A 27824-nucleotide genomic window follows, 5' to 3' on the forward strand; every position below is an offset into this window, starting at 1 on the left:
AGGTTAATCAAAAATAAAAAACATAATTTTCCATGTTTTTTTTAATTTAATCTGAATGATGGCTTGTTAAAGTATAAGAAAAATCTTTTGGTCAAGCTCAGGATATTATGTTTAAAAAAAATCTTTTTTAACATCCCCAGTTACTGTGAGTCCACCCTGTTAATGTGAAAAATAGTAACAGGGTGGACGGTAACAGGGTGGACATTGTATGCTAAACTTGGCTATTGCTAAATGTGTGATGATAATCAAGCTAGCACTTGGTGACAACAGAAACACATATTTGATAGATATATTTACCATATTATCTAAATGTAAAACAAATGATCAGTTTCCACTAAAAATGAGCATAACAGGGTGAACATTTATGCTTTACCGCAACAGTTAAGTTCTTTAAAAACGTTAAAAAAAACATTGAAGGAAGAATCAGGGTTCATACACTTTCTCACCAATGATTTTCAATGACTTTTCCATGACCTTTACCTAATTTTCCATGACCAAAAAGATTACTCTTTCTCAGCGGTTCCATTTTATGTTTCATTACTATACGATACAGTATTTATTATCATTATAGTATTACTATTTTGGCGATTAGATAAAATATAAATTATATTTGATGCAACATTTCCATGACTTTTCCAAAACTTTAGGAAAAATATTGTTTTCCATAACTTTTCCAGGGCCTGGAATTAGCATTTTGAATTTCCATGACTTTTCCAGGTTTTTAATGACCGTAAGAACCCTGAAGAATGCATACACTCTGCTTCTTGAAGATGATTTTCCCACTCAAAATGTATCCTCCTTCTTCTGGGTTATACAAATAGTAGAATAGTAAAGGGGCGTGTCCGGAGGGATTCAAATCAGAGTAACAGGGGGGACATTCAAACAGGGGGACACACACTTTAAAAAAAACTTTAAACAATAAAAATGAATTAATACAAACAAATTAAATTTGGTGAGGAATATTAGCAAAAGGGTTATACAACAGTGACAAAAATGTAGAATTTGTTTTGGATTGTTTGATTTCTTTTTTTATATATGTTACAAAAATACACAGCAATTTGGCCCAAAATCTAAAAATGTTGAATATCCTGGGTAAATAACATTGTTGTTTTATGGTAGAGGGGGATACACATTTAAAACCAAGCTTTTAAAAAATAAGCATTAGACCTTTTAAATACAAAATGTATGATATAATGTGTTGGGGACCTAAATGGCACCGAATGCTAGGAATGACTCAACTAGCCTACCACAAAATAATGTTTTTTTTAATAGTGTATGATTATGAGACGTTCACGATCACCTGCAAAAAGGAGTAGGCTTATAACGTGCACAGCTAAACTGAGAGCGGGAAACAAACAAAGACTTAACCAACGCTGAGGGTGAAGTGTGAGAATAAAGTGGAGTCTTTAAAGGGTTAACAGGAGGAGGCGAGGCAGCGGTCAGCTCGTTTGGGTGGAGTGAACTTTAGATATGTACTACAATAAATTAGCCAACAGGACTCAGCATTATGGAGTGAAAAAACCCCAAGAATAAAGAGGAAACCACTCCATTTAAAACAGAAACTCATCCGCTACAGAGATAAGTAAAGATGAGTGGAGTGAGTGAAGAGTCGCTGCTGGATTATTTCTACTCCACCGGAGGCATCTCAGGCAGGGTGAAAAATGCAGATATTCTGAAGACATTTAAGCCCTTTATTGGCCACAGTGACGTGCAGCTGCGAGGTAAGTAGCGAGTTATTGTCTCATGGATTCAGAAAGATTAGATAATAACCGGAAAAAGAGGGAAACGTGGTGCTGCAGCGCGGTGTCAGTGTTATCGGTACTGTGAGAGATGACACTTTAATTCATTGATGAGTCCTTTATTTAAACGCAGCATCCATTAGTCTGCTTAAACATGTTGGTTGTATGTCTTTTCATTGTTCCTCTGTTGTAAAGCACACATCTGGTTTGCATTAAAAGCCCCTCTAACAGCTTCAGCAGGATTGTGTCATTTCCTCCCTCGGGCTGAGCTGCCTGAACACAAAACCATCCAGAGGAGGAAAGTAACTAAGTACATTTACTCAAGTACTGTTCAATACTGAGAGACTGGTACTTTACTTGAGTATTTCAATGTGTTGCCACTTTGTACTTCTCTCCCACTTCAATTCAGAGGTAAATACTTTTACTCCACTACATGTATTTAATACCTTTAGTTACTTTGCAGATTTTGATAAATTATTTGAAATATAATCAAGTGTTAAATCAGACTTTAGTTCCACCTGGAGTAAATTCACAAGCTACCCTGCAGTATACAAAGTCATTAAAACTAGCTGCACCTTTACCAGCTTTGATAACACTTTGATGATCAATCATTATAAAACATATCATATATATTATTCTGAAATGGACCAATCTGCACAATGACTACTTTTACTTGTGGTACTTTGAGTATAGATGCTAATACTTTTCTACTTGAGTAACATTTTGATTGCAGGACTTTTACTTGTAACAGAGTATTCCTACACTCTGATACTTCTACTTTTACTTAAGTACACGATCTGACTGAGTACTTCTCCCACCTCTGCACCCATCACCTATATTATGACACCATGTGACACTTTAACATGTGAAGGCCCAGCTGTTGTCGCTCAGCTAAATGATTAATAATGATAAATTCACGTTTCTCCACAATTGTAGAGATGATCTCAGTTATATTTACTGAGCGGCTCTCTGCTGCTCTCCACCACCACTTTGTGTGGGTCTACACATGCTTATGCAACTGTTATGAATCACTGCTTTGGCCTACAGCACCATTTCCTTTTTTTTGGTTTCTTACAAAAAATGTTGTGTGTACACAGCCAGCTAATGCAGTTTAATAGCCCTGGAAGAACATCAGGTCCATCCCACCATCTATTAAAAGAAGAAATAACAGAATGTGCCTGGTACAAATGGAAAGTTGAATTAAAAAGCAATAAAACGCAGTATTGCTCAGCTAATACACCAGAGAGAGTTTGTGTTACTGACTCACATAGTCTTTGTTGTCATTGTTTTGTAGCTGTTTGTCTATGTGTAAGAGTTAACTTGTATCACTTGTGGTGGTAAGCAAAAGCCGCAAAGGATAGTCAATTAATCAATTAATGGATGGACAGAAAATCAATTGGCAGCTATTGTGATAATTGATTCAATGATTCAGACATTTTTAAAGCAAGAAAGACATAACTTTGATGGATACATGTTCTCAAATGTGAGAATTTGATGATTTTCTTGTTATCACATTATAATACCGTTTTGGTTTTGGATTTGGGTGAAAACAAAACCAGACTTTTTAAGGGGATGAACATTATTTTACGGTTTTCTTATGTTTTATTACAATCTCAATAAATCAATTAATAGAACAAGCATCAGATTAATCTATAATACAAGTAGCTGGCCAACTCACTCTATATTTAAACATGTCACAGATAATGATTTTATCACAAAAGTAAATCAAAACATAAACACACTGTAGTAGCTAACGTTTGCTAATGTTAGCCACCACAAGCTATTGGTCACACCAGACCAAGTAAGTAGGGCTGCTCGATTATGGCAAAAATCATAACCTCGATTATTTCGGTCAATAATTGATATCACGATTATTAAAAACGATTATCCATTTAGTTTGAAAACATCCATTTATTGAAAAAAAAAAACAGTTGATTACCCTGAACTTTAAATATAATTCAACTGAAAAAACAATAATCTTTTTTTAATAAAAAATAAAAAAAATTAAATTAATAAAATCAAATAAATAATCGTTTTATTTCGATTATATTGTTTTCATAATCGTTGCAAGCTAAAATCGTAATTTGCGATTAAAATACGATTAATTGAACAGCCCTACAAGTAAGGCTGCATGAGCAATATTGCTTTTTCACCGCTTATAAATGAAACATTTTGTTTTTGTTTGAGGTAGATCTTGTCAATTATTCCTTCAAATGTGACATAGTCCTGTGAGATGGACATGATTTATTGCAGTGCTGTTCTATCAGCTTGCATACGTTTTAGCTAGTGGTATGAACCCCTAAAAGAGAAAGCACACACAACCTATTAATGACTGCTGTTTAATGGCAAAAATATATTTAGCCAACAAGACAAATACCATCATGTACTGAATCATTATCCATTTAGCTGTACCTTTTACCTTTGGCACATACAGACGGTTTTCCAACCTCCCTAAATGATTATCCAAAGTGACCTTGTGTTTCTGCAGCAGCATGTTCTGTCCAGATGCCATGTCAGCACTGCAGTTGTTGACAGAGGTTTAGAGAGCGGCCATCTGACGGCTCGGTCCAATTACAAAAGTGCTTCCCAGACATTTGAAGTCTGTCGTAGCATGTGGTTGCAGATTTACATGTGGTAATTGTGATGATAGTGTTTTAATCATAATTAAGTCCACATGCATGAGTGGATGTAGAGCTCTAATGGGGTTGCTTTTTCATCAGATCGGACAACTGGGGCAGTGTAGCTGCACAGGAGGGGGTGGAGGAGGGGGTAACTGTGCTTGTTTGTGGAGACCTTTGGCTAATAAGTAACTAGCGTGTTTCTCACTTTGGTTAGCTAGGAATTATTTTGTTGAGACAGATGTAAGTGGTCGCTTCCTTTTGGATTTCCTGTTGTTGAAGCGAGTCAACTGTCTCACTACAAATGTTCTTTCCGTCCACATCAGGAAAAGGAAACACTTCAATTGTCCACGAGCTGCATGCCCATGTTCACCTCTGCATGAATGGCATACCTTGGCCTGGAGACATTCCTTGTGTTGCCGACCTGGCTGCTTCACACACACTGTGCACATATCTGCTTACTGCTGTAAACAAAGGCAGATAGCGTTATCTGTGGGGATCTGTCAGCTGTAGTTTGTTTGGTTCCCACAGGAGAGATTTACTGTATGTTTAAGGGACTCAGGTTCTAGTCTTTAGGGATGCACTGTGATCTGTTTGGATCTTTGGGAGGGAAATGTTTGTTCTCCTTGCAGTGCTCTGACTGCGACAAACATCTCTCTGCAATGTGAGCTGCTTTTGGCTTGGTCAGCTGGATGTTTATTGACCTGCTTCCTCTCAGAAACACAACTCAGCAACTCATCCTGCAGACAGTAGCTCCCCACACACAGATCGATCGTAAACAGACACCATTCCCTCTTCTTTAGAGAAGACCAGGAAATGATGGATACACGGATCGTGTTTAAATCAATAGGCACGCAATGACTCTAAATAATAATGATCACGCCACCAAACACACATTCAAACTAAAAGAACCAGCCTGTTTGGAAAATGTAAGAAGTAGAAAGTACAGGTATTTGTGTTCAACATGTAAGAAGTAGAAAGTACAGGTATTTGTGTTCAAAATGTAAGAAGTAGAAAGTACAGGTATTTGTGTTCAACATGTAAGAAGTAGAAAGTACAGGTATTTGTGTTCAAAATGTAAGAAGTAGAAAGTACAGGTATTTGTGTTCAACATGTAAGAAGTAGAAAGTACAGGTATTTGTGTTCAAAATGTAAGAAGTAGAAAGTACAGGTATTAGTGTTCAAAATGTAAGAAGTAGAAAGTACAGGTATTTGTGTTCAAAATGTAAGAAGTAGAAAGTACAGGTATTTGTGTTCAAAATGTAAGAAGTAGAAAGTACAGGTATTTGTGTTCAACATGTAAGAAGTAGAAAGTACAGGTATTTGTGTTCAAATGTAAGAAGTAGAAAGTACAGGTATTTGTGTTCAAAATGTAAGAAGTAGAAAGTACAGGTATTTGTGTTCAAAATGTAAGAAGTAGAAAGTACAGGTGTTTGTGTTCAAAATGTAAGAAGTAGAAAGTACAGGTATTTGTGTTCAAAATGTAAGAAGTAGAAAGTACTGAGCTAAGTTTGTGCAATATTTCCCCTCTTATTTGACATTGTTTGTTGTGGGAACCACTTGTGTTTGACTGAATGTGAGAAATAAAAAGCTATATTTACAATGTAGTTTTAACCTCAGACATGTTTCCCTGCAGCGAAATACAGAGAAGAATTCAAGCTCATCATCGACCGAATCGCTGCGGTGAAGTCAGAGAATGTGAGTGAACTATTTCAATACTATTAACTTTTGTGGAAAGAGCTCTGCTCCCATGTATTCTGTATTACTATGTCAACACCGTGGCATAAACATGTTTGCTGCTGTTAAGAGCCTCCAGTTAAACCATCATGACTTAACAAGGAGTTGTCCAATCTTTGTTTTTAAAAAAAGTTTTGTACCCACTGGTTTCCCCAGAGGGAGTGCAGCTGCAGTTTTCAGTTTCCTTGAAACTATTTTTATGACGTATTAACCAAATCAATGAAACGTTTATTCCATTGAACCCTGAAACTGGTCTTGCCACAATTTATGTGCAGTTCAAATACCCTGACGTGGATGTGGTCCCTCAACATTTTTATTTAAAGAGCTGTACAGATGTGTCGTACGGCAGTTTCTTTATATTTTAAAAAGTATGACGTTTTTCCTCCAAGAAAGTTCTATCACCTCCTTAGAAATTCTTTAAAATACGTCTTTCCTATCATTGACGACTAAACATAATATATGCATATGTGGATATTGTTCGATTACTGAAGTTTAACTAACACCTAAACAACAAAATATGATTGAGTAAGCCAGTTAAACCAACATGAATGTTTCTTCATTGCACTTTTTGTATCTTTTCAAATACATAATTGTCCTAATTGACTCTGTTTGTCTCAGGGTGAGAAGTATCTTGTCCTAAAGAAGAAGTACAGGCAGATGCTGCAGGATCGAGACGCCAGACTTCACGGGACGGACAGAGACGATCAGAGAGGTTCGAGTCCGGCCCGCGCTCCGGCTGCTGCTCAGTGGGACGCCTCGGACCCCTCCACTTCTTCTCATCAACAGAAGGACCAGCAGGACGAGCCCATGCTGTGTGGAGAGCAGGACGAGGCTGCAGAGGTGACTTTAAAACCAGCTTCTATTCTTCTATATCTCTAAATACACGAGATGATAAGGGACAGCTTACCCACCGACCATAAGACCGTTAAACATCCATAACATTCATCTGTTTGCAACTTATATATATCAATATATATGTCATAACTACGCTGTAGCTATGCACAAATGACAATAAAAGCCTTGAACCTTGAATCACAAACACCAATTGGGGCTAAAATGCTAATAGCTAAATCTGCTATCAGCCCAGCACACTGTGTTTACTCTTCTTGTGAAAGACGCATTTATTGCTAAACAAGGCCATCGTTGTTAGTGTCCTCTGCCTTCCCTCTACACTGCCTTGTGTCTGGTCCACAGAGGAACACTGGTACATATCTAAGTTAGCCACTATGAAAGCACGGGAAGGTCAAAGGGCTTATGTCTTTACATAAAGGGCAGAGCTGTTTAAAACTAATGCACAGAAGCACTTGTGAGACAAAACACTATAAAAGGCAGTTTAATGCACCATAATCCTCTGGTAGTACTTCTACATATTGTTCCTGCTGTAAACTTGAGTATTTAATCATAGATTTGAAAGATTAAATGTATTTTGTGCAGCTGTTTTAATGTACTGGCACATTATTTGCTCAAACAGGCATTAAATCAACATGTATCCACACCCAGATGGTGCTGGCAAAGTGTCTGTTTGCACAGCTAAATGTCCTCAGATCACACATTTGGATCTGAGAGAGTTAATAGCACATAAAGTCTGTTCTTGTGTTGGAACAGCAGACAGGAACAGCCTCCATGCAGCACGCTGTTCTGCAACTTCCTGTTATCCAAATCCAGGAACCCTCCAACGAGGACGATGAGCTGGACAAAGATTCGGGGTCAAAGGTGACGATTTGGCAATGTTGGAATTGAGCTGATCCGTGCTTACATTACCGATGATTGTAGGAGTGGATGTTGTATTTTGTTCGAGTCTGAAGCTCTGAAATACTTAAGCAGCTGGACAAAGGCAGAAATATGACGCTGAGCTGTAGAGATGAGTCAAATTGTTCATCCACAAAAAGTTAATGATCATCATTTTGCGCTCACATCTACAATAGTCACCAAAGCTATCATTGTGATTTACAGGTTTAAAGACAACAGGTAGGAGTTTTCCTAATTGTTTTAGTTGCCTTATACACATTGCATTAGGGCTGTGCAATTAATCGTATTTTAATCTCGATTACGATTTTGGCTTGCAACGATTACGAAAACAACGTAAACGAAATAAAACGATTATTATTTTTATTAAAAAAAAAAAAAAGTAATTTTTTTTTTAATTGGTTTTTCAGTTGAATTATACTTAAAGTTCAGGGTAATCAACTGTTAAAAACATACTGTTCACATTTTTGTTTCAATAAATGGATGTTTTCAAAGTAAATGGATAATCGTTTTTAATAATCGTGATATCAATTATTGACCAAAATAATCGTGATTAGGATTTTTGCCATAATCGCACAGCCCTACATTGCATGCATGCTGTGTTCAAGACGTCTTTTTTAGAATCAGTTTTGCACATTTTTATGCCATACTTCAAACTATTAAAACACTGACAGGAAGCTCAGTTAATTTAAAATCACAAACAAATATGATTTAGTAAAAGAGAAATATCCCTAATTATACACACATATGATTACAAATAACTGTGTGGCTGATCTTAAGTATATTTAATGTCACAATAACCAGTAAACTATGAGCTGTGAAAAGCCTACTGCACAGATACACCTCCCTGAACAACAACTGCTGGACGAGCCCCCATTTGTTACGGCCCGGCTCATAGGCTGCAACAAAGATGGGAGACCAGACAAGTTAAGTGTAACAAAAGCATATTTATTTACAATCCCACAAAAACCAAAGGTCTTCAAAGAAACCTAATAAATGTGGAAGTCAGTTATCAGTAATGATTGCGTGTATGGGTGTGTGAAAATGTGCAGAAACAAACACGCGGTCCAACAGAAGAGTGAGAGGGCAGTGGTGTTGGCCGACGGCCCAGGTGTGGCTCATCAGGTTGATCACCTGAAACACAGACAAGAGCCAGCAAGCAGAACACAAAGGTAGAGACCCCTAGTGGAGTGGAGGGGGTCGTAAACTAGTTAACAAGTCAAGAGAATAGTCAAAAATAAGGATAAAAGTAATAAATATATGTTTTAAATGTCCATCTTCTGCCACTCAAAGTCATAACGATACAGTACGAATAGAGAATTGACCGAACCAGTTTAAAAGAAGGGGAAAAAAATACTTAAAGTTGCCCAATTATCTAATCTGATGTGTTAAATAATTTTTTTAACAACTTTTAGTTTCATATAATAGTGTTGAGTAACATCCACTTCAAATTCCATTCAAAAGAACATATTCGGACGAGTTGTTTTTGGAGTATTTGAGGTTATCTGACAGGGACGTTAATAAACTGACCTACTTGTATAATCATCATATTTCACAACTAGTTACAGTTTCATTCAGGGCGGATCTGTGAAATAGTTTATAGACTGTCAGATAAAATAGCTGTTGGACTTTACATTCATATCAAAAGGAACATTTACACAACAAGATATCATTTTAGGGAACAATGACAAAACAAATAACACACTGTTTTAGTGTCTGGTCATTCTCAGTTAAAACATAGAAAAGCTGTTGAAGTCACCTGATGCAATATATTATAATACTCTTTATATTTCAAAATATAGGCCTCAAATCTTGTGGTGGAAATAACTTTATACAGCTCTGTTTGAACTGTTTATGGAGACACAGGGGTGTCAAACTCAAATACACAGTGGGCCAAAATTAAAAAATGGGTACTAGTCGAGGGCCGGACTGGTTCAATGTTTATTGCAAAACTTATTGAAATGAACTTATTGCACATATTAAACCTGGAACTAGCAAAGCTTAAATTATTGCCTATAAAAACAACATTAAACATTAAATAATCAGTTGCATTCATTTCTTATGGCTCTATCTGCTGCTTCAATTCTTATGATTACATTTTTCCACAGGCCAACAACAGCTTCAAAAAAACTTCCCCTCAAAGAACAAACCAAACATGCTCTGTTGTCTCAAGAAAACAAGTGCAAAAGGAAACATCCATGTAAACTCAGTGTGCTGCTCTGTGATGCTAGTTCAAGCCAGATACTTGGCATCTCATCTTGGGTGCAAGTTCATCAAAGTTTGGGGTCAGGCTCTGAGCGGAGGAAACCCTCAGGATTGAGTGAAGGTGTGCGTGCAATATACCAGAGGGCCAGATCTAATAGTAATTACAAATTATCCTGCGGGCCGAAATTAAACCAAACAAGGGCCTGATTTGGCCCCCGGGCCTTGAGTTTGACACATGTGCACTAAACCATTAACACTGTTTTAATTTCTTATTTTGATTTAAACCTTTTTGTGTCGAAAGAGATGAACTAGCACTATAACTGTAAGCTAAGTGGACTTTAACTCACACTGTACATTTATATTTAATTTAATATTCCATTCCTTACACACTTAAAGTAAATAATATCCTGCTTTATATTGTGTTAACTGAAAATTGACCCTTCAATAGCGTTGTATTTGTCAGAGGTGTATACCTTTTTTATCTTCACAGTCAACTTGCATATTTCCTACTTAAAAATTTCTATTTTGAGATGTTTCGATTTTAGCATTGTTCATTTCTACACTTTTATTTTCTACTTGTGTGCAATGCCTGGTTTTTTATGCTGCTGCAACGCAAACATTTCCCAATTTAGGATCAATAAAGTACATCTTATATTATCTTAGTGGTTAGCACCTAATGAAATTAAACATTATCATCATTAAATTCATTTAAATTCCGAAAAATATCATTAAAATGTGTTTTATTAAGCTCAGAGGAAGAGAACCACCTGGACTGATATAACATTAAAAACAGAACATTATCTCATCAATTCACTCTTTTGCTTCCCTCCTTCAGCCACCAGGGGGAGCTAAGTAAAGCACCCAGATGTGCACCCTGCAGTATGTTGAGCTGAGTGGGAGGAGGACCCATTGGGGGAGAATCAGCATCTAAATGAATCTCTCTGTTATGTTAACCAGCAACATGTTGGAACTCATTATAAAGATAATAATCATTTGTGCCCATTAAAGACATTGAGATGCATCCCAGAGGAAGGTATGTGGCGCTCCTTGATGACAGACGGAATATGTTGGAGTGTGTTAATACAGCAGCAGTATTCAGATTAAGTGTGTTTGCTTAAGGTATTAGTCACACCATTGAAGTTTATATTTGGGACACCCAGTGTGGAGAGGTGCTTCATGTTACACAAGCTACCGGGCAGGTTTTTATAAACTATTCTTAATCTTAATGAAAGTGATTTATGATATCAGGCTCCAAAATGCAGGACTACTCTCTGGGACAGATACCCTCAAGAAATAGAATAGAGAAAATGAGAGTGTAAATATATCGGTAAGTTAAGTACAAATAAATTGCAGTACTTTAAAATACATTTTAAAGTACGTTTTGAAATAGTTTTCCATTGTATAGTTTTTACTCCAGAAAGAAAGAGTCTATTTCTGTAGTAAAAAATGTGTCATGCTCATATATAACTTTCCCTTATCAGAAATGTTTTGGTGTCTTTAGGAAAAACGATAGCGTGACGATGCAAGATTTACAACAATATCCTCCAGAGACCCACCCATTCATTTTTTGTCCTCTGTGGAGCACATTGGGTTTTGGTCCATTACTTTGAGGTTATACATGCCACAGTATTATAAGTCCAATTGTACTCCACAGAGGACATCCTGGGCTTTTCAAACATTACATATGTGGGGGTGTGGCTTTGAAAAAGATAATTTCATTGTATTTCAAAATGGCGTCCATCAACACAAGCACTATTTGTAGAAAGAGAAATGGTAAGTTTGTAATTTTGTAATTACCAGTGTTGTGAGTTCAATATTTTAATTAATTATAGTAAGGGAACATCTTAGGAGTTAGTGTAGTGAGTTTTCAGAGCAGTGTAATACTTATGTGACCTAAAACTAAATGTTTTTATGAATGTCCTCTGAGGAGCACATGGGGATTTGCTAACTTTTTATTTCCCCCATTTTACACAACACAAATGGAGTCCACTATGGGCCAAAACTAACCCTTAGGTTTCTGTAGGGTTCATGGCAGACCGATGCAGTGGGAAAACATACATCAAGTGCCTCAAGTGTCAGATGTATCTCTGCATTTCAAAAAAGGATGGAGTACTACAAATGAGGGCTCAATATTTGTTGCATTGAGTTGTTGTGCTCTAATGTTGTCTAAATGTACTTGCATGTTAATGTTGTTTGTATACTATGCTTCGCATAACTAACACCCGATGTCCTCTACAAAAAACACACAATAAAACAAAAATACAAATTAATTTTTTTAGTTTTTGTTAGTCATTATGTTTATACCACCCTAAAGACTTGTGTGATAAAAAAAAAAGGAAATTTGAAACTTTTTTCTTTCTGGGTCTCAGGAGGATGAAAAGCATAGCATAGCATTGTTAGTGTGCTGATGTTAGCATTCAGCTCATTCCAGCCTCACAAAGTTGCGAGAGATGCTGCAGACTGTTGTTTAAATATCCAACATTATAACTGTAGTTATATATCTTACTGTGTTTAAAAACCATTAAGAATCCTCCGTGTGAAATGTCATTAGAGACCACTTTCTACTGGTGGTCAGCTGATGGCAGGCTATATATTACAAACTTTCTTCAAATTAGTTTAGGCTATAAAACATACATACAGTTTCACTTCACTTCTCCTCAGGCTCCACAATGTCAACTACAAGACAAACAACAAAGGCTCAACATGAATCAATAAGTTGATCGATATTGATTCATGGTTTTATTTTTATTGCAAAAATTCTGCATTTATTGGTTTCTCTTTTTAAAATCAATATTGATAGAACATATAGGCGTCACCTTGAACGATGGAACATTGGGCAATTTGTCAGTGTTTTCTGACAATTCAAAGACCAGAGGAATAGTCTAAAAATAAGGAATGATGAATCAACAATGAAAATAATAGTTGCAGCGCTAAAATATCATTAATGAAAAAAATTCAAAGTGCTTTTCCATGCTGAACAGTGTTTTGTTTCTGTCTCTCTCAACCCAAAAAATGTTCTTGCGCCCGAGTGGAGTCGGCTGGATAAATACAATCGTCCACTTTCCATGTTCAGCACGCTGACGTGTGACAGTTTGTGCAAGAGACTTGAAAGGCCCGAGTGTTTTAACATCGTGTCTCCGTAAGATCTGAGAACAATTTCACGCCAAGTAGAAGGAAAAGAAAATCCCCCCTCTCTCTCATAAATCAGCCAGTGACACTTTTATACACCGCTACACTACACTGCTGTTTCTATATTTCTCTTTCACTTGGCCCCTTGATACTTAAATGGTGACGCGGCCTGGCTGTTGGCGTGTTGTTTTTTTGGTTAATTGTTAATTGGATTGTTATTCATTACCCCTTATGTGTGAAAGCGGCACCTTTGTCTCGCTGCCTCATTACCCCTCGATCTGTCTGACACCCTTTGGTCGCGTCTCGTCAGCTGAGGAACGTCACAGCAGTCTGGGAGTGGATGGAGAGTGTGTGTATTTGTGTCCTATGACGATGCTGTGTGACCAATATGTCTGATATAGTGCATTATGACTGATATGTTACAGTTTACTTCCCGTCACCCCTGAGTAACAGTCCTGTGTTTTCTGTCTTTCAGTCCGAGTCAGAGCAGGACGAGGAGAGTACGGGCAGTATGGGATCGGCTGCTGTCGCTGTGAGTCCTTTTCCTTCCACTTTTAAGGGTTTTTTAATGGGTTTATTATTACAAATGGTTAGAGAAGTTAAAAGAAAACACTTTAAAGATGATCATTGAAGTTTAGTCCTGGTAATCAACAATTCCCGGGGTGTCCCTACTCCTTCCTTTCTAACCAGAGCTGTGGATTTGACTCAAACTCCAGTCAAAAGTCGGATGATTGTAAACAATTTGAATGAAAAAAGGCTTGTAACCTGACGTGGAATATAATATTAATAACTTGGGACCTAACTTGGAGTTGATCCTTTCAACTTGAAAATATTTGATACCTTTAAACGTCTTGAACCAACGTCAGCGCTATTCATCCCCAGCAGGGAGTCCACATCTCCTCAAATCCACGTTGTTTAGACCAATCCAATCATCATCCTAACCTATCAAGTAGCAGAGAGAACCAATAAGAACTAACGTTAAGTTACTGCCTGCTTGTTAAAAAAATATATGCCAAAGATACATTTGTTTGTGTACAAAAACGATTTTAAAAAAACAGACGTATATGACTTGTTTGGGATTTAAAACTCAAAGTATACGACTTGAGACTTGTCTCTCTTGACTTGGGTTTTGAGTGCTAAGACTTGAGAGTGACAAATGATTTGCAAAACAATGACGTGGTCCCAGCTCTGCTTTAAACCAACAGCAGAAGTAAGAGTATGAACTGCTGGACTCTGTGCAGTGCATCATGGGAGTCTCCCTCTCTGTGTCAGTTGGCTGTGACTCACTCATTTGTAGGAAATGGATTATAGGCTTCAGCACGATCTATAGAGCACACAACAGGATGTGTGTGTGTGTGTGTGTGTGTGTGTGTGTGTGTGTGTGTGTGTGTGTGTGTGTGTGTGTGTGTGTGTGTGTGTGTGTGTGTGTGTGTGTGTGTGTGTGTGTGTGTGTGTGTGTGTCTGACCTCACGCTCCACTCTCTCTATGATAGCTGGATCCCATAGAGAAGGAGTGGATCTACTCGGCTGCAGGTGCTCGAGTGCCTGACCTCTCTCAGCTGCTCAGACAGGACCCCTCGCTGGCAAACAAGAAGGTAACGCCGCGCTGGATTGGATCTTATGGTTCAGCTGTCAATAATAATCCACATCCATACCACAAAGTCTGCCAGGGCAGGAAACAGGAGCAGTCAAATGATCAGAACGTTTTAAACAAACACCAAGACTTAGCCATCTTATTGGGAGAAAACAATTACGAAATGATCACAAATAAATGGTCCCGTGTCTCTCGAGGGAGCGCTGTGACCCACATGGTGAGGTTCAGAGACATGAGGCTAATTCTCAGCGACCATGACAGCTTGCCATATTGAATTGTAAGAAGGTAGGCAGTGGAAAAAACATCAGACTGTCATCGACAACATGTGTAAAACTCTGCTGCAAAGACAAAAACATGTTGCTTGTTGAATAATTTTAATCAACCTGGTGCATTTCTTTGCTCCATCTTCTCCAACAATTTTGAATATTTAGATGTAATCAAGGGAATTGCACCCTTTTCAAACAGGGGAAACAACTTGTATAAGTCCTTTTCTACTCAAATATACCCATTAAAATACTTACAACAATGTAAACCCACATCTACAGCCTGTCCATGATTGGACCCTACAGTCCTGAACATCGTCACAGTTCACAAACATAATTCATGGCTCAACCTTTACCGATTATCCCTCCAATACTTACAGGTTCACTCCTAAACAACAAGAGACATTTGTACCGACATGTCAGGTGTGTTAACTTTAAATTGAACCTCCGAATAAACCGTTTTAGATATCCAGCTGACACTTTTTCTATATTTTCCAAGTTAAGGCCATATTCTAGAGAAGAACCAAAAGATAATTTGACTTCTACGTCTGCCTCAAGTGCCATTGATTATACTTTCAAATACTTCAAGAACCATCATGGTTTCATTCCCAGTGCTGAACGCTGATTTGTCAAAAACAACTACAGTACAGCTTTATCCATCGTATATATGAAAGTATTGGGTGTCTCTAAAGTCAGGATCACCTTCTTTGTGAGGTTTATTGGCATAAAACGCGGTTAAGGATTGCCGTCCCAACTACTCGCCAGATAGAGAATGTGACAGAGAAAGCTAGACAGTGGATAAGATAAGGCTAGTGCAAGACAAGCTGGTGGAAAAAAAAAAACGTCAAGCTTATCATTTTGCGTCGGTACACCGAGTCAAACAACGTCAAACCCTCACCGGGTCGTTGCTACTGTGTTGGAGGAGCTTTCAGTCTCCTTTCATCCTTTCATTACGTCCATTCAAACAGCAGCGTCATGCAACAGCACATAGAGAACAACACGCCGCTGAGTCGTGTGTGAAAATTACATTTGTCCACAGTCGTTTTTTTTTTTTTTTTTTTTTTTAAAGTTTGTCATTGCTCTAATTTGCCTAATCTTTATGTAAACAGGCTTTTAAAGGGATGCTCTGCAGATTTTCAATCAGCCCTGTGTCCCAGAGTGTCTTATGGTGATGTCACCGTGTTAACAGATCCCAACCATCTCTTTGTTGGATCAGAACTGGTCATAACAATAACCAAAACCATGCACGTAAGATCTGAGTTGTAATAAACCGTTATTGTTCTTCAATATTACCCAAACGGAAACAAACGAATAAAAGGTACTTGCACTTTGGCCCGACCAAAAATCGCTTTTAAATGTGCTTTATAAATAAACTTTGATTTGATTTGATTTGATTACTATTTAAAAAAAAAAAAAAAACTCAAGGTGTTTCATGTGGTTGGATAAATGGTGTCACTAACGTTTGTTTTTTTGTCTTTTTTTGGGTTGTTGAACCAGGACTTCACCTCTGTGAGTACTCAATATGGCTAAAGACTGCATGTAGCATGTAGCATGTAGCGGTTTAGATGTTGTTATTATATATACACAATTCGCTTTGTGTTACATTACTTTTTTCTGACTTAAAGCTTCTTATTTTCTCCCTTTGACTCGCTCTGGCTCCCGACTCCGTTACCATGACCATCCTTCTCAGGGGGTAAGTTTCAATAATGTGCAATAACTCCAAACACCTACGGTAACCAGCTGGAAAGCTAATTTAACTTGCATTAAATCTGATTATCCTCCTAACTCTCCATCTGTGATTGTGTAGTCCAGAATGCGATACTCGCTGTGTTTTTCTTGTATAACTTTCACAAGCTCATTCTGCCGGGACCTTTCCCCTTCATAGTGCTTTGGAGAACCCTGTGTTAAAACATCCAGATCATGCATTTCAAAGGTCCACTATCAAAAGGATTATGAAAGATAGCTTTTTAGCTCCTGTGCCCCCCTGACAACCCAAATCCTTTTATTTGTCTCCCTGTGCGCTTAAGAGATTTGAGCTCATGTTTGTTGTCCCTCCCCTTGTGTCACAGTTCTCACACTGTCCTGCGGCCGAGGCAGACCACCTTCTAAGAGCGGCCCTAAGCCTCTGCCATCCCCACCCGGACAAGATAGCATGGCCGCCATTGAAGTGTAGGCAGATTAAGGAGAGTCTTAATGCCCCACAAAGACTTCACCCACTTAAAGATAATCTGAAAGTAATAGAGCAGGCTGGGATTAATTGTAGAACAATGCTGGTTGTGTCCCTGTGAAGGTGCTAAGTCCCCCTCAGGCGTCTTTGATGTTCCCTTTAGCCCTCAGCCTTTCCCTGTTCTGCAGAGGTAGATCCAGAGATAGCGTACCTACACTCATGAGAACCAAGGCTTCAAAACCTTACTTTGTTAACTGCATGTCCTTAGTGCGGCAGCGTGGATGGCTGCCGTGTCTCCAAGCTCCGCTCCAACTTTGCATTTATACGGTTTTATTTCAGTGTTTGTTTATATTTTTAAACGTGTTTTATTGTTTAATGTCTTATATATTATGTTGCGTTGTTAGAGGAGCCTGGGACTTCAGATGTGCACTGCCATAATTCACTGTAGCTACTGTGCATATGACAAAAAAAAGCCTTTGAATCTTGAGAAGTTAAGTGTACCAAACACCAGCCTCTAAAAATCACATGTTTGACCAGGACTGAAGGGATTACTCTTCATCCCGGGAGGACTTAAGTGTTTCCTGTTCTGACCAAATGTTTGTTGGGATCAGGTGGTTCAAACAGCCGTTTAGAAAGGTTGCTTCAAAGTGAACACAGTACAGAACCATAATCACAACACTGCCCTTTTCACCTAAAGAACATCGCCCTCCCTCTCCTTCACCGCCCCCTGAAACTCTCATCCATGCCTTCATTACATCCAGACTTAGTTGCTGGAGTAGCATTCTTTATGGTTCACCTGCAAGCATCCTCCAAAAACTACAATACGTCCTTAACTCTGTCTGCACGCTCACTTCCACCCGACCTGACCACATCCCCCCTAGCCAATCAAACACCAGATTGACTTTAAGATATAGAGAGCCAAAGTCCCTCCCCTTCCGGGGGACCTCCATGGAACCTTATTTCGGAAAAAGTATGTATTGAAGTCAATGGAGAGAGAGAGATTATCTTTCGATCCCGTTTGAATTGTGCCACGAATTACACATATGATGTTTGTCAATTTAAAAGATCATTTTACAAGTCAAAAAAATAAAAATGTGTCGTAAAACTGTGAAGTAACACTTTTTTTTGTGTGAAACCGCTCAATGAGCTACATCTCCCGTCTCGCACCACATCAAGACGGCCGTCACGTTGGCACATTTCACTTCTTTCTTTCAGAATGAGGCGAAAAGTATTAAAAGAGGTGAAAATCACTACAAGTCTGGTCATGTTGAGAGCTGTACATACACACAAGGGGAGTTAGTCGGTTCGTAAGAGCCAGCATGGAGGACCGGGATTCTGGGATTTGTAGTCTTTCTAGTTGCGTATTTTTCATAGTCTTATATTTCAACAGTTTTACGACAAACTGTGACTTTTTTGACATGGAAATGATTTGTTAAGATTGACAAACATCATATGTGTAATTCGTGGCACAATTCAAACTGGATCAAAAGATACGCTTTCTCTCCCCATTGACTTCAATACATAATTTTTCCGAAATTAGGTCCCATGAGTCCCACCGGAAGGGGAGGGACTTCACCTCTCTATTACTCACCACCTACAAAGCCTTCAACAAGTCCATCACATTCAAAGTGCCAACAAAGTTTCCATCAATCAATCAAAGTTCATTTATACAGCCCAATATCACACATTTGACATTTGTCTCAGGGGGCTTTAGAGTTTGTACAGAATAGGACACCCTCTGTCTTTAGACCCTCACATCGGACAAGGAAAAACCTCCAAAGGAACCCCTCAGTAAATGGGAAAAAATGGAAGAAACCTCTGGGAGAGCAACAGAGGACAGACAGACGTGTAATAGGTGTCGTGTCTAAATTAAAAAGATAATACATTAACAACATAGACATTACATTACATGTTACTTGTTAGACGCTTTTATCCAAAGCGACTTACATACTCAATACTGTGGGCAATCCCCACAGGAGCAATTTGGGGTGAAGTGTCTCAGGGACACAACGACATGCTGACTGCAGTGGGGTTTGAACCTGTGACCCCCTGATCCCAACACCAACGCACAATCCACTGCACCACACGCCTCCTCAGACACTCTCACAAGCTTCAAAAAAGCCCTTAAAACTCACCTGTTCACTCGTGCTTTCAACCTAAGGTCCTCTAGCCCACCCCCCTTTTTGACTTAGCTCAGGACTGCTTGATTTGTTCTTGTATTTTCTTGTAAAGAGTCTTCAAGCTGTGGGAAAAGCGCTCAATAAATATGATGTATTATTATTAGAACACCCACATCTCACCTAAGTTAAAAACCTCTTACTCCAATTCAATTCAAAGGAGCTTTATTGGCATGACCGTATCAACAACAAAACACAACTATCTCTTTTCTCACTCTTTCTCTCTATTTCCTTTTCTCCTCGTGACGTGGCCCTCCGTTTCCCGCTGGGACCCCCTTCCTCTGCCACACAGTTTGTAAGTACATCATTCTCCCATCACTCCTCTCTGCCTTCCTCCACATCAAGTGTCACAGGCCATTGTTGAAGTGAGCGTCTCTCTGGCCACCACTTCCCTCAGCGGGGACTGGTGGGACGTCCTGAGTGATTGGACAGGTGGAGGCACCCCCGCGGGCAGGAAGAGGAACGAGCAGCGCAGGAAGGGAAGACGCTGCATCCTGTCCGTCCTCGTCCATCACCCCCGCCCACCGGGAGACCCGCCGAGCCGCCTGTCAAACGTCCCTTAGGTCAATCTGTCTTAACGTGTGACAGGGGGACAGACAAAAGAGATGGAGATACTCCAGCCAGACAGCATCCATCACAATCTGTCTCTCAAGACGCCTGACACGCAGAGCTGGAGCTACCCATCGCTCCCTTCAGGGGACACAAGCAGACATGTTCCTCTGGCCAGCTGTTGGACAGGCTTGTTGTGCAACGATTAGCACAATTAGCGTCGTAGCCTCTAAACACAAAAGGACCTGTGTGCTGGTGTTGTGCCTCTCGTGTTTGAGCATCGTTGCATTCGAGTCACAGAGCCTAACATCTGTTTCTGTGCTAAATAAACGAACGCTGATGTCGTTTAACAACACTTACAGCCGGGGTGAGGGCACTTGCAGACTCCTTAAAGACGTTTTTAACTTCGGGTTGAAAAAAGTATTCCTTCTGTCCCGAAGAGAAACCCCCAAAATACTTCTGGTTAATACTAAATTAATTATTGGGTCATTTCAAAGTGCGTTTTAGTTTGAATGTTAGGGGAAAGTTGCACAAGTTAACATATCGTCCTACACATATAGTTTGAAGAGCCTTTGAGGATTTTGGATACACTTGTAGGAGTTTGTTCAATGACTTTCTGCGTGTTTCAAAGATCGCCAGTGCAGATGTTTTGAGTGAATTAGATGTAATGCTAACACAGGCAAAAACTAAGGCTATCCATCAATTCTGTGTCAGCAAGCACTCTCTAAATCAAACTATGCTAGCTATGCTATAAAAGCCTGGACTGTTTTTAACACATTTCTGACTTAAAGACCCAGACAGAAAGATTTTTCGTAAGGATATAAAGTCAAAAAATGTAATGGGTAAAAATACATTTTTGAATTGTTCCTTATATATAAATACATTTATTTAATTGTATACATTTGATTCATAATAACATTTAGATGGAAACCCCTATCTTAACACATGTTCTCCTCCAATCAGAAAATTAAAGACGTCAAAAAATGTGGTTATAAGGTTTGCATCGACCCGGTTAGTGTGTAACTAAACGGTTACTGTGTGATTCCCTGTGTTAAGGGTCAGACTCAGAAACACTGGAGGCAGTAACTCAAACATCTGCATCGACGCTGGGCTTTCACCTGTTGATAGCCCATAATTACACAGCTCAAAGGGTGTCGGAGAGGCTGCGGAGATCACAGCTCCACTCCAACAGGTGGATGTGGTTTGCGCGTGTGTTTTCAGTGTGTGTTCCTAACATACATCTGTCTATTATTTCCACACACATCTTAGCGTGCGGGTGTATCTCTGAGTGTTGGGGCCCGTGTTTCCTGACGTGTGCTGACAGTAGTGCTGATGTCTGGGTGGGTCTCCGCTCTGCAGGTCACACTAACATCATCAATCTTCCCCCCGCTGACAGGCCCCCCAACCGTGGGCACAGGGCTGTGTTGTTTTGTAATTAGGCTCTGTTAGATGGCAGGAAACCATCTCTCCATCCCTCCTTCTCCCCATCCCTCCATCCGTCCACTCCCCTCCGTGCACAGCTGGCCCTCTGCACTCACACGGCCAATAGGAGGCTGCGCTGCTTAGACAACTTGTAATGATGATACAGCAATTACCATGCCTGACAATACTGCAGAATATTGTAGGAGAAGTGTATTTTTGAAATGATTATTTTTTCTGTCTGCACACAGACGGCTCTGCATTGGGCCGCCAAACATGGCAACCAGGACATGGCCGCTCTGGTGGCTAACGCAGGCGCTGACGTCAACACCAAATCAGTGAGTCTAATTTGAGATTTATTTTAAAGGGGCACTCCTGAAATGTAGTATTGGACATTGAAGGATACATTTAAATTTTAATTGCAATGACTGGAGTTACCTTACTGCCATTTAATACATTAGGTTTTTTTAGGGAGAGATGAAATTCAAGCCAAGATATCAAGACATTTAGTCACAAGCTCCGAAAAACCTATATCCTACATTTCCCACAATGCAACTTGATATTTTTCAAATAGAGCCATTCGGTCACATACCTGCCTCTGTTCCACTGGCTTCTGCAATCTCTCATTAAGCATTTATTTTATCAACTACAACGTGTAAGCGTGCAGAAAACTACAAATCCCATGAAGATTTACCAGCACAGATACTGTTAACAATTTACTTTTGAATTAATTTGTTTTGCCAATTCTTAACTCTTACAGCGTTCAGTCTCCTCATATAGCCAATATACGTGTCTATTTTATTGACAAGTAACATACATTCATCTAGGGCTTATGGGAAATAGAGTTCATTAAATGCTGCAAAAAACTGAAATAGTAAGGTTTTACTTGCTTGACATATTTCAAGCTCTAAAACTAGAACGTTGTATTATTTGTATAATTAAAATATATTTTGGATTTGCTTATTTTTCACACTTTATGCCGAACGTTTTTTGCACTTACTTATACATCTCACATTTCAGAACTTTAGCACTCTCTGTGATAAGTTAAAGGTGGGGTAAGTAAGTTTGGAGAAACCAGCTCGAGTGCGCTAGAATTTGAAAATACACAGCCGGAAAAAATCTGCCACTTCCTTACAGAGCCCCTCCTCCAACACACACGAACGCGCACATGACCAATGAGGGCACGAGATAAGTTTGTGCACAGATGGAAGGCTGACAGGCAGGTAGGCCATCCAGTTATTTTAGCCGGGCCGGCTCAGATGATTGGTCGTGCTTTTTACAGTACTACGGCTTCCACAGATGACATTTTTTTATGGATTCTTTGTCAAAGCACTTAAGATATTCATTGCTATCGGGATGTTAAGAGCATTCCATGGAATATAACAAAAAGTGTATCTCGAGCCGGTTTCTCAAACTTACCTACCCTACGTTTAACTGAACTGAAATCAGTGGAGAGGCCCCTTTAATTGAAAGGTAAAATGTTGTCACTGTGCACTATCTATCACTGATGAATTCCTTCTTTCTTCTGTCTTGCAGCATGTGAGTATCCGGGGTTTGAATCAGGAGGTGGTGGTGTGTACAGTAAGTTGTTTGGTTTTAATAGAAAACAACAGCATCATGGCCGCTGGTCTGTCTGTCCCTCCTCCTCCTCCTCCTCCTCCTCCTCAGTGATGTAATGCTAAAAGCTCCAGCTGTGTAAATGTATCACAGCTCGTGTTGTGGGGAGTACTCCGCTAATAAATCATGTCATGTCATGTTAATTGTTTCCCAAAACAGTGCGTCTATGTGCCAGCATGCACAACTCTGCAATTTTCAGCGAATTACCAAGCAATTATGTTTTTATCATTATCTTATGTTTCCATAACCTTTGCTAATTTGTATATTTTTTTCCACGCTGTTTTCATGGGCTGCCTTCGGGCCTGGGAACCTCTAGGGGGTAGGTACTAAACTCTTCCAGCACTTTGCCACAGTAACGACCCCTGAACTCACAAATAAAATGTCAATTTGAAAACCCCTTTCATGTGAAAATGACAATGTTTGTTTTGCATCATTTCATCACCATTACCTTAAAGAAAAGAGAGTAACTCTACAATACATATTTTGCAAGCTTTTCCATTGTCTTACTCTTGTTTTTGTTCTGCAGGGATACACACCTTTACACATTGCAGCGTTACACGGTCATCGGCACATCCTAGACCTTCTCATCGTGACGTACGGTAAAGAAAACACGTTTTGACTCATTTAGCACAGCCATTAATATCAGTCTTGCACAGTGCTTCAATTGAGATGAATTAAAGGGGACCTATCATGCTATATTTGAATAATATATTGTAGGGCCATACCTATATAAAACATGTCTGTGAAGTTTTTTTTTCAAAATACCAAACAGATCATGCATTTTAGCCATGCCTCATTTCGCTCTATTTGCTCTTTTCCAGCCCTGTTTTTGCAAGGGCTGATTCTGTGAGACGTCTTCTTCGCTGCTTTTTTGGCAGACTACAGCGCCACTTACAGGCTTGGCATATGTACTACAGCGTCTCCAGCGCTTTCGAGCGGCAATGGCCGTGGCCCAACCCCCCCATTCCCCTGATAGGTGGAGAGTTGCCCATATAGGCGGAGCTCCCCGTTTCTGACTTCAGAACAATTTCAAATCTATATCAGCTCTGTTGCAGCCCCGTTTTTAGAGATTTGAGTATGGAGGAAAATAGAGAGGGTTGTGTTTTCTGACACTTGGTGAGTTCCCTGGAACACCGGGGACACATATTCATGTATAAAAGACGTACAAAAGTGGATTTTGCATGATAGGTCCCCTTTAAATAATTTGAATTACTTTGTATATGAACAATCCTTATGTCGCATATTTTAAATGAACCTGATTTAAAAATATACGCATCTTTATTCAACTCTAATTTAAAGTAAACTCCATGATACAATATCAGTGCCGTTCCTCAGTTTAAGAGTGACAGTAGGGAGTGCGTACCTGTGGATCATGGGTTGTTTCTTAAAGCTTAAAGTGTCAGTAAATTAGCCTCCATGATTCCCTTTGGTTAGCAGAGATCTTTTTATTTGTTCGCTCTGATCAGGGGCCAAAGAAAACTTAAGGGACTACAGCGGCCATCTTGCCGGCCATTATCTGAACATCAAAGAACCCGAGGGTCCGGAGGAAGAGTGCGAGCTGCGTGAGTGCCCCGTCATTTTGCTACTACAATTACATGATCGAAAATAGCTTTTAATATTACTAATGGTTTACAAGAACAGCTGCATTTATCAATTTCTTTTAATATGTTGTCGTATTTCTGTTTGGCCTTCCCTAGAGCATCTTGTAATTTGGTTTGAAGAGACATTTTTGGGTATCTAAATATAAAACAATTGACTTTTCATGAACCGAAAACACACTGTTTAAGCGTTCATTTCCTTGAATAACTTGATTGGGTTGAAATGATTGAGACCATAAACTTGTTAGGATAATCTTTACTGTGGGAATAAATCAAGTTTGAAGTTTCATTTTCTCATAGACTTCTATAAACCTCACTGCTGTCTCTAAAAGAGGACGCACGTTGAAGCACTTCTGCGTTCTCCAACTTTTCACACCTGGAGCTTGCCACTTCTCCCTAACCTTTGAAATTATCTTTCTTGTGATCTCAGAGTTTCAAGTCACTCAGGCCAGGGAACGGAACAGGAACAGGAAGTTGGCGTCGTTATTTCAGTCCAAGAAGAGGTGGGGCTCAGCGGAGGAGCTGGCTCCGATCGAGGAGGAGAGGACGGCGTCTCACCAGCTCGTCCTGCCTGCCTTCAGACCCCGGAAGTTCTCACGCTGAGAGGAAGATAACCCAGGGACCATTTCTGCTCGCTCTCCTACGCTCACAGTCACCTGATACCTACATGCATATATGAGATATCGCAAACTTATTTTTCCGTTGTTTAATTCTGTATATATAATATTCCACAAAGTCTGGAGATGCCAAAACATCCCCCTTTTAAGTGCCATTCAAAGTTACTTCTTTTTCCGGGGCAGCAGTTACAAATCCAACTCGTAGCAACAGATCAGATCCATTTTGATGGCACAGAATACACAGTTATTCTCAGAAAATGTTCACAAGAGAACTTACAAATGTTCTTATTCCACAGTTACACACATATTGTAAACCTACTTGTATATACTCGTGTGAATATGTGTCTTTTGTTATGTACACACGCACCGACAAACAGTTCATAAAGTTACAGACTCTTATCATTGAAGAGGAGATGTTCCAGGGGATGCTTTGCTTATATGTGTATTTGAAATATTTATGCCTACCTTAAAAGTATTTCTTGAAGCCTTTACATTTGAGGGAATGTTGCTTAATGTTACTTATGCCTTAACATTTCAAATGAGCTCAGGCCATGTTCATCGCTTTCGCTCGTCGCTTGACAAGTAGACAACAAGTAGAGCCAAAGATACTGGCTGTTTCTCAATGTCGAGTATACCTGCTGCAGAGCCACTATTTCAAGTATACTACGTCATCGAGTGGCGCTGAAGGACTGTTTAAATGCCCAGCATTCGGCGCCACTCGATGACGTAGTATACTTGAAATAGTGGGTACAGCAGGTATACTCCACATTGAGAAACGGCCCCTGACTCACTTTCACTCTGAGAGGAATTAAAGGGACAGGTGTCCTATATTCAAATAAACCTTTGAATAGGAGCACACTGGTGGTTTGTCTGTTTGGCTTACTACGTTGTTATGTTCTCGACCCTATGCTGAACATCCAGAACTATCTACAAGGTGCCAGAGTGATTTACAGTTATTGATTTAGACTCACAGCAGTATGGTATTCAAATCAACTGGCTGAAACACTATAAGCCATTTATATTTATTGAACTACTTTTTCCTACAATTAATTTGCAAGGAAAGGTTCTAATAAAATATGAATCTTTTGTAAGGTAAAATCCTGCCTTACTCTTTAAAGGAAAGTCAATGCCAACAGTAAGAAAAATAAAGTACATACTCCGTTTTTTCACCTGTAGTCCTCCCTAATCATTTCAGCACACTCCCTAATGTCAATACAACATCTGTACTGAAGCCAGACGCTTCTTGGAAGGAAGCACGAGTCTCAAAGGTTACAGTTTGCTTTGCAGAATGTTTGGCACTAGTGTTTAAATGTGGAGTAAATGTGGAGTAGTTAGTGGGCTTAAACATACAGAACCATCAGTGTGTTTCTTTAAATCAGAGACCTCCCAGATTACCAGGAAGAGGACATGTTTGTCTATTTTCCATCACTATGGCTAACGCTAACACAGACTGCAGTTGTGATTTGTTGTCAGCTACCTTCTGTCTGTTCTTCAGTGTGAAGCTGTGTGTTTGTCGTGAAGCAGGAAGCATGTCGCCGCTTGCCATTTGTTGTCGTCGTTCAAGAGGTTTTCCCCTGATAAGAGTGTTTTGCCTGTTGCAGTTTGAGCAGATAATCTGATTGATAATCTGATAAACTCTTTTGTCAGAGAGGTGATTGTCACAGGACTGTTCTTTATTGATGTCCCCCCCCCCCTCCTCCTCCTCCTGCATTTAAAGTGCTGCATTAACTTTTGCTACGGAAATCAGTGTGTTCTGAATTCTTCTGCTCATTGGTTTTAAAGGGCTTTTGCATTTCCACACGTTTTCATCGGTTGTAAAAAAACAGGTATTTGTTTATAATTTGGTGCCATAATTGTAAAATCTAAACTGCCTCCATTACATCTTTTGCACAATATTTATATGATGAAGTTATTTTGAAATAAACAGTATTTTATATCGGGGATTTTTATTTCAGTGCCTTTTTATTTGTATGCATTAACTTCAATGATTAACTTGAATTCTCTCCATAATACTGAGTGACTGGGCTTCTTCTTCTCTCCTTATACGAAGCAGAGAAGAAGAACAACTTGTGATAAAGCTTTTTTCTTCTTTCTCTCGACACAATAACCCCGGCTTCTTAAGCTGCCTTTGATCTTACTTTACCTACCTGACTTTGCGGGCTACAGATGGAGTAAATATGGCTGCCTCTAACTCTCCATACGGCTTTAGACCTTAATTCCTGATTAGCTGAAAAGGGCAGCACTTGCTTCTGGGTCTTGGATATCAGACGACACAGAGGGGAACAGAGGCAAGTGTTTTTGTGCTTCATTTTTGAAGCGAGGATGTTTGGGGGATAAGAGGGGAGTTTCTGTAATAGATACTTATCTTACTGCCCTCAAGCCCCTCAAACAAAGTCCCCCTCTGAAGAGATTATAACCCAGGGAGGGCACATTAACTCTAATCCCATGCTTTGAGGCCTCGCACCCCCATACCACCCTCTGCCCCACTTATTCCAACCCTTCTGTTGTTGGGGGGCTACCTTGTATCTGGTGCATGTATGAGTAGGGCCTGTGGCTACACACGAGGGCTGTGTGTGTGTGTGTGTGTGTGTGTGTGTGTGTGTGTGTGTGTGTGCGAGTCAGGGGGGTGGAGTGACTGCTTCAATAGCAC

General features: G+C 39.5%; 1 protein-coding gene across 2 annotated transcripts; it reads left to right on the forward strand.

Annotated features, from left to right (window-relative positions):
• Window positions 1–1401: 1401 nt before the first annotated feature.
• Window positions 1402–27110, forward strand: LOC117483560 (ankyrin repeat domain-containing protein SOWAHA). 2 transcript variants are annotated; one of them, XM_034131932.1, is made up of 14 exons: window positions 1402–1721; window positions 5994–6055; window positions 6713–6934; window positions 7700–7807; window positions 13650–13706; window positions 14667–14768; window positions 16528–16539; window positions 16721–16723; window positions 21594–21680; window positions 22879–22881; window positions 23276–23278; window positions 23486–23558; window positions 24426–24521; window positions 24988–27110. In XM_034131932.1, exons 1-14 carry the CDS (start codon window positions 1589–1591, stop codon window positions 25158–25160), a joined length of 1134 nt encoding a protein of 377 aa, XP_033987823.1. In that variant the 5' UTR covers window positions 1402–1588; the 3' UTR covers window positions 25161–27110. The 2 variants fall into 2 exon arrangements, with proteins under 2 accessions (XP_033987823.1, XP_033987824.1); XM_034131933.1 differs by having other exon boundaries at window positions 7703–7807.
• Window positions 27111–27824: the final 714 nt, after the last annotated feature.

This window comes from Trematomus bernacchii, unplaced genomic scaffold (assembly GCF_902827165.1).
Source record: "Trematomus bernacchii unplaced genomic scaffold, fTreBer1.1, whole genome shotgun sequence".
In the NCBI taxonomy this organism is placed as follows: Eukaryota; Metazoa; Chordata; class Actinopteri; order Perciformes; family Nototheniidae; genus Trematomus; species Trematomus bernacchii.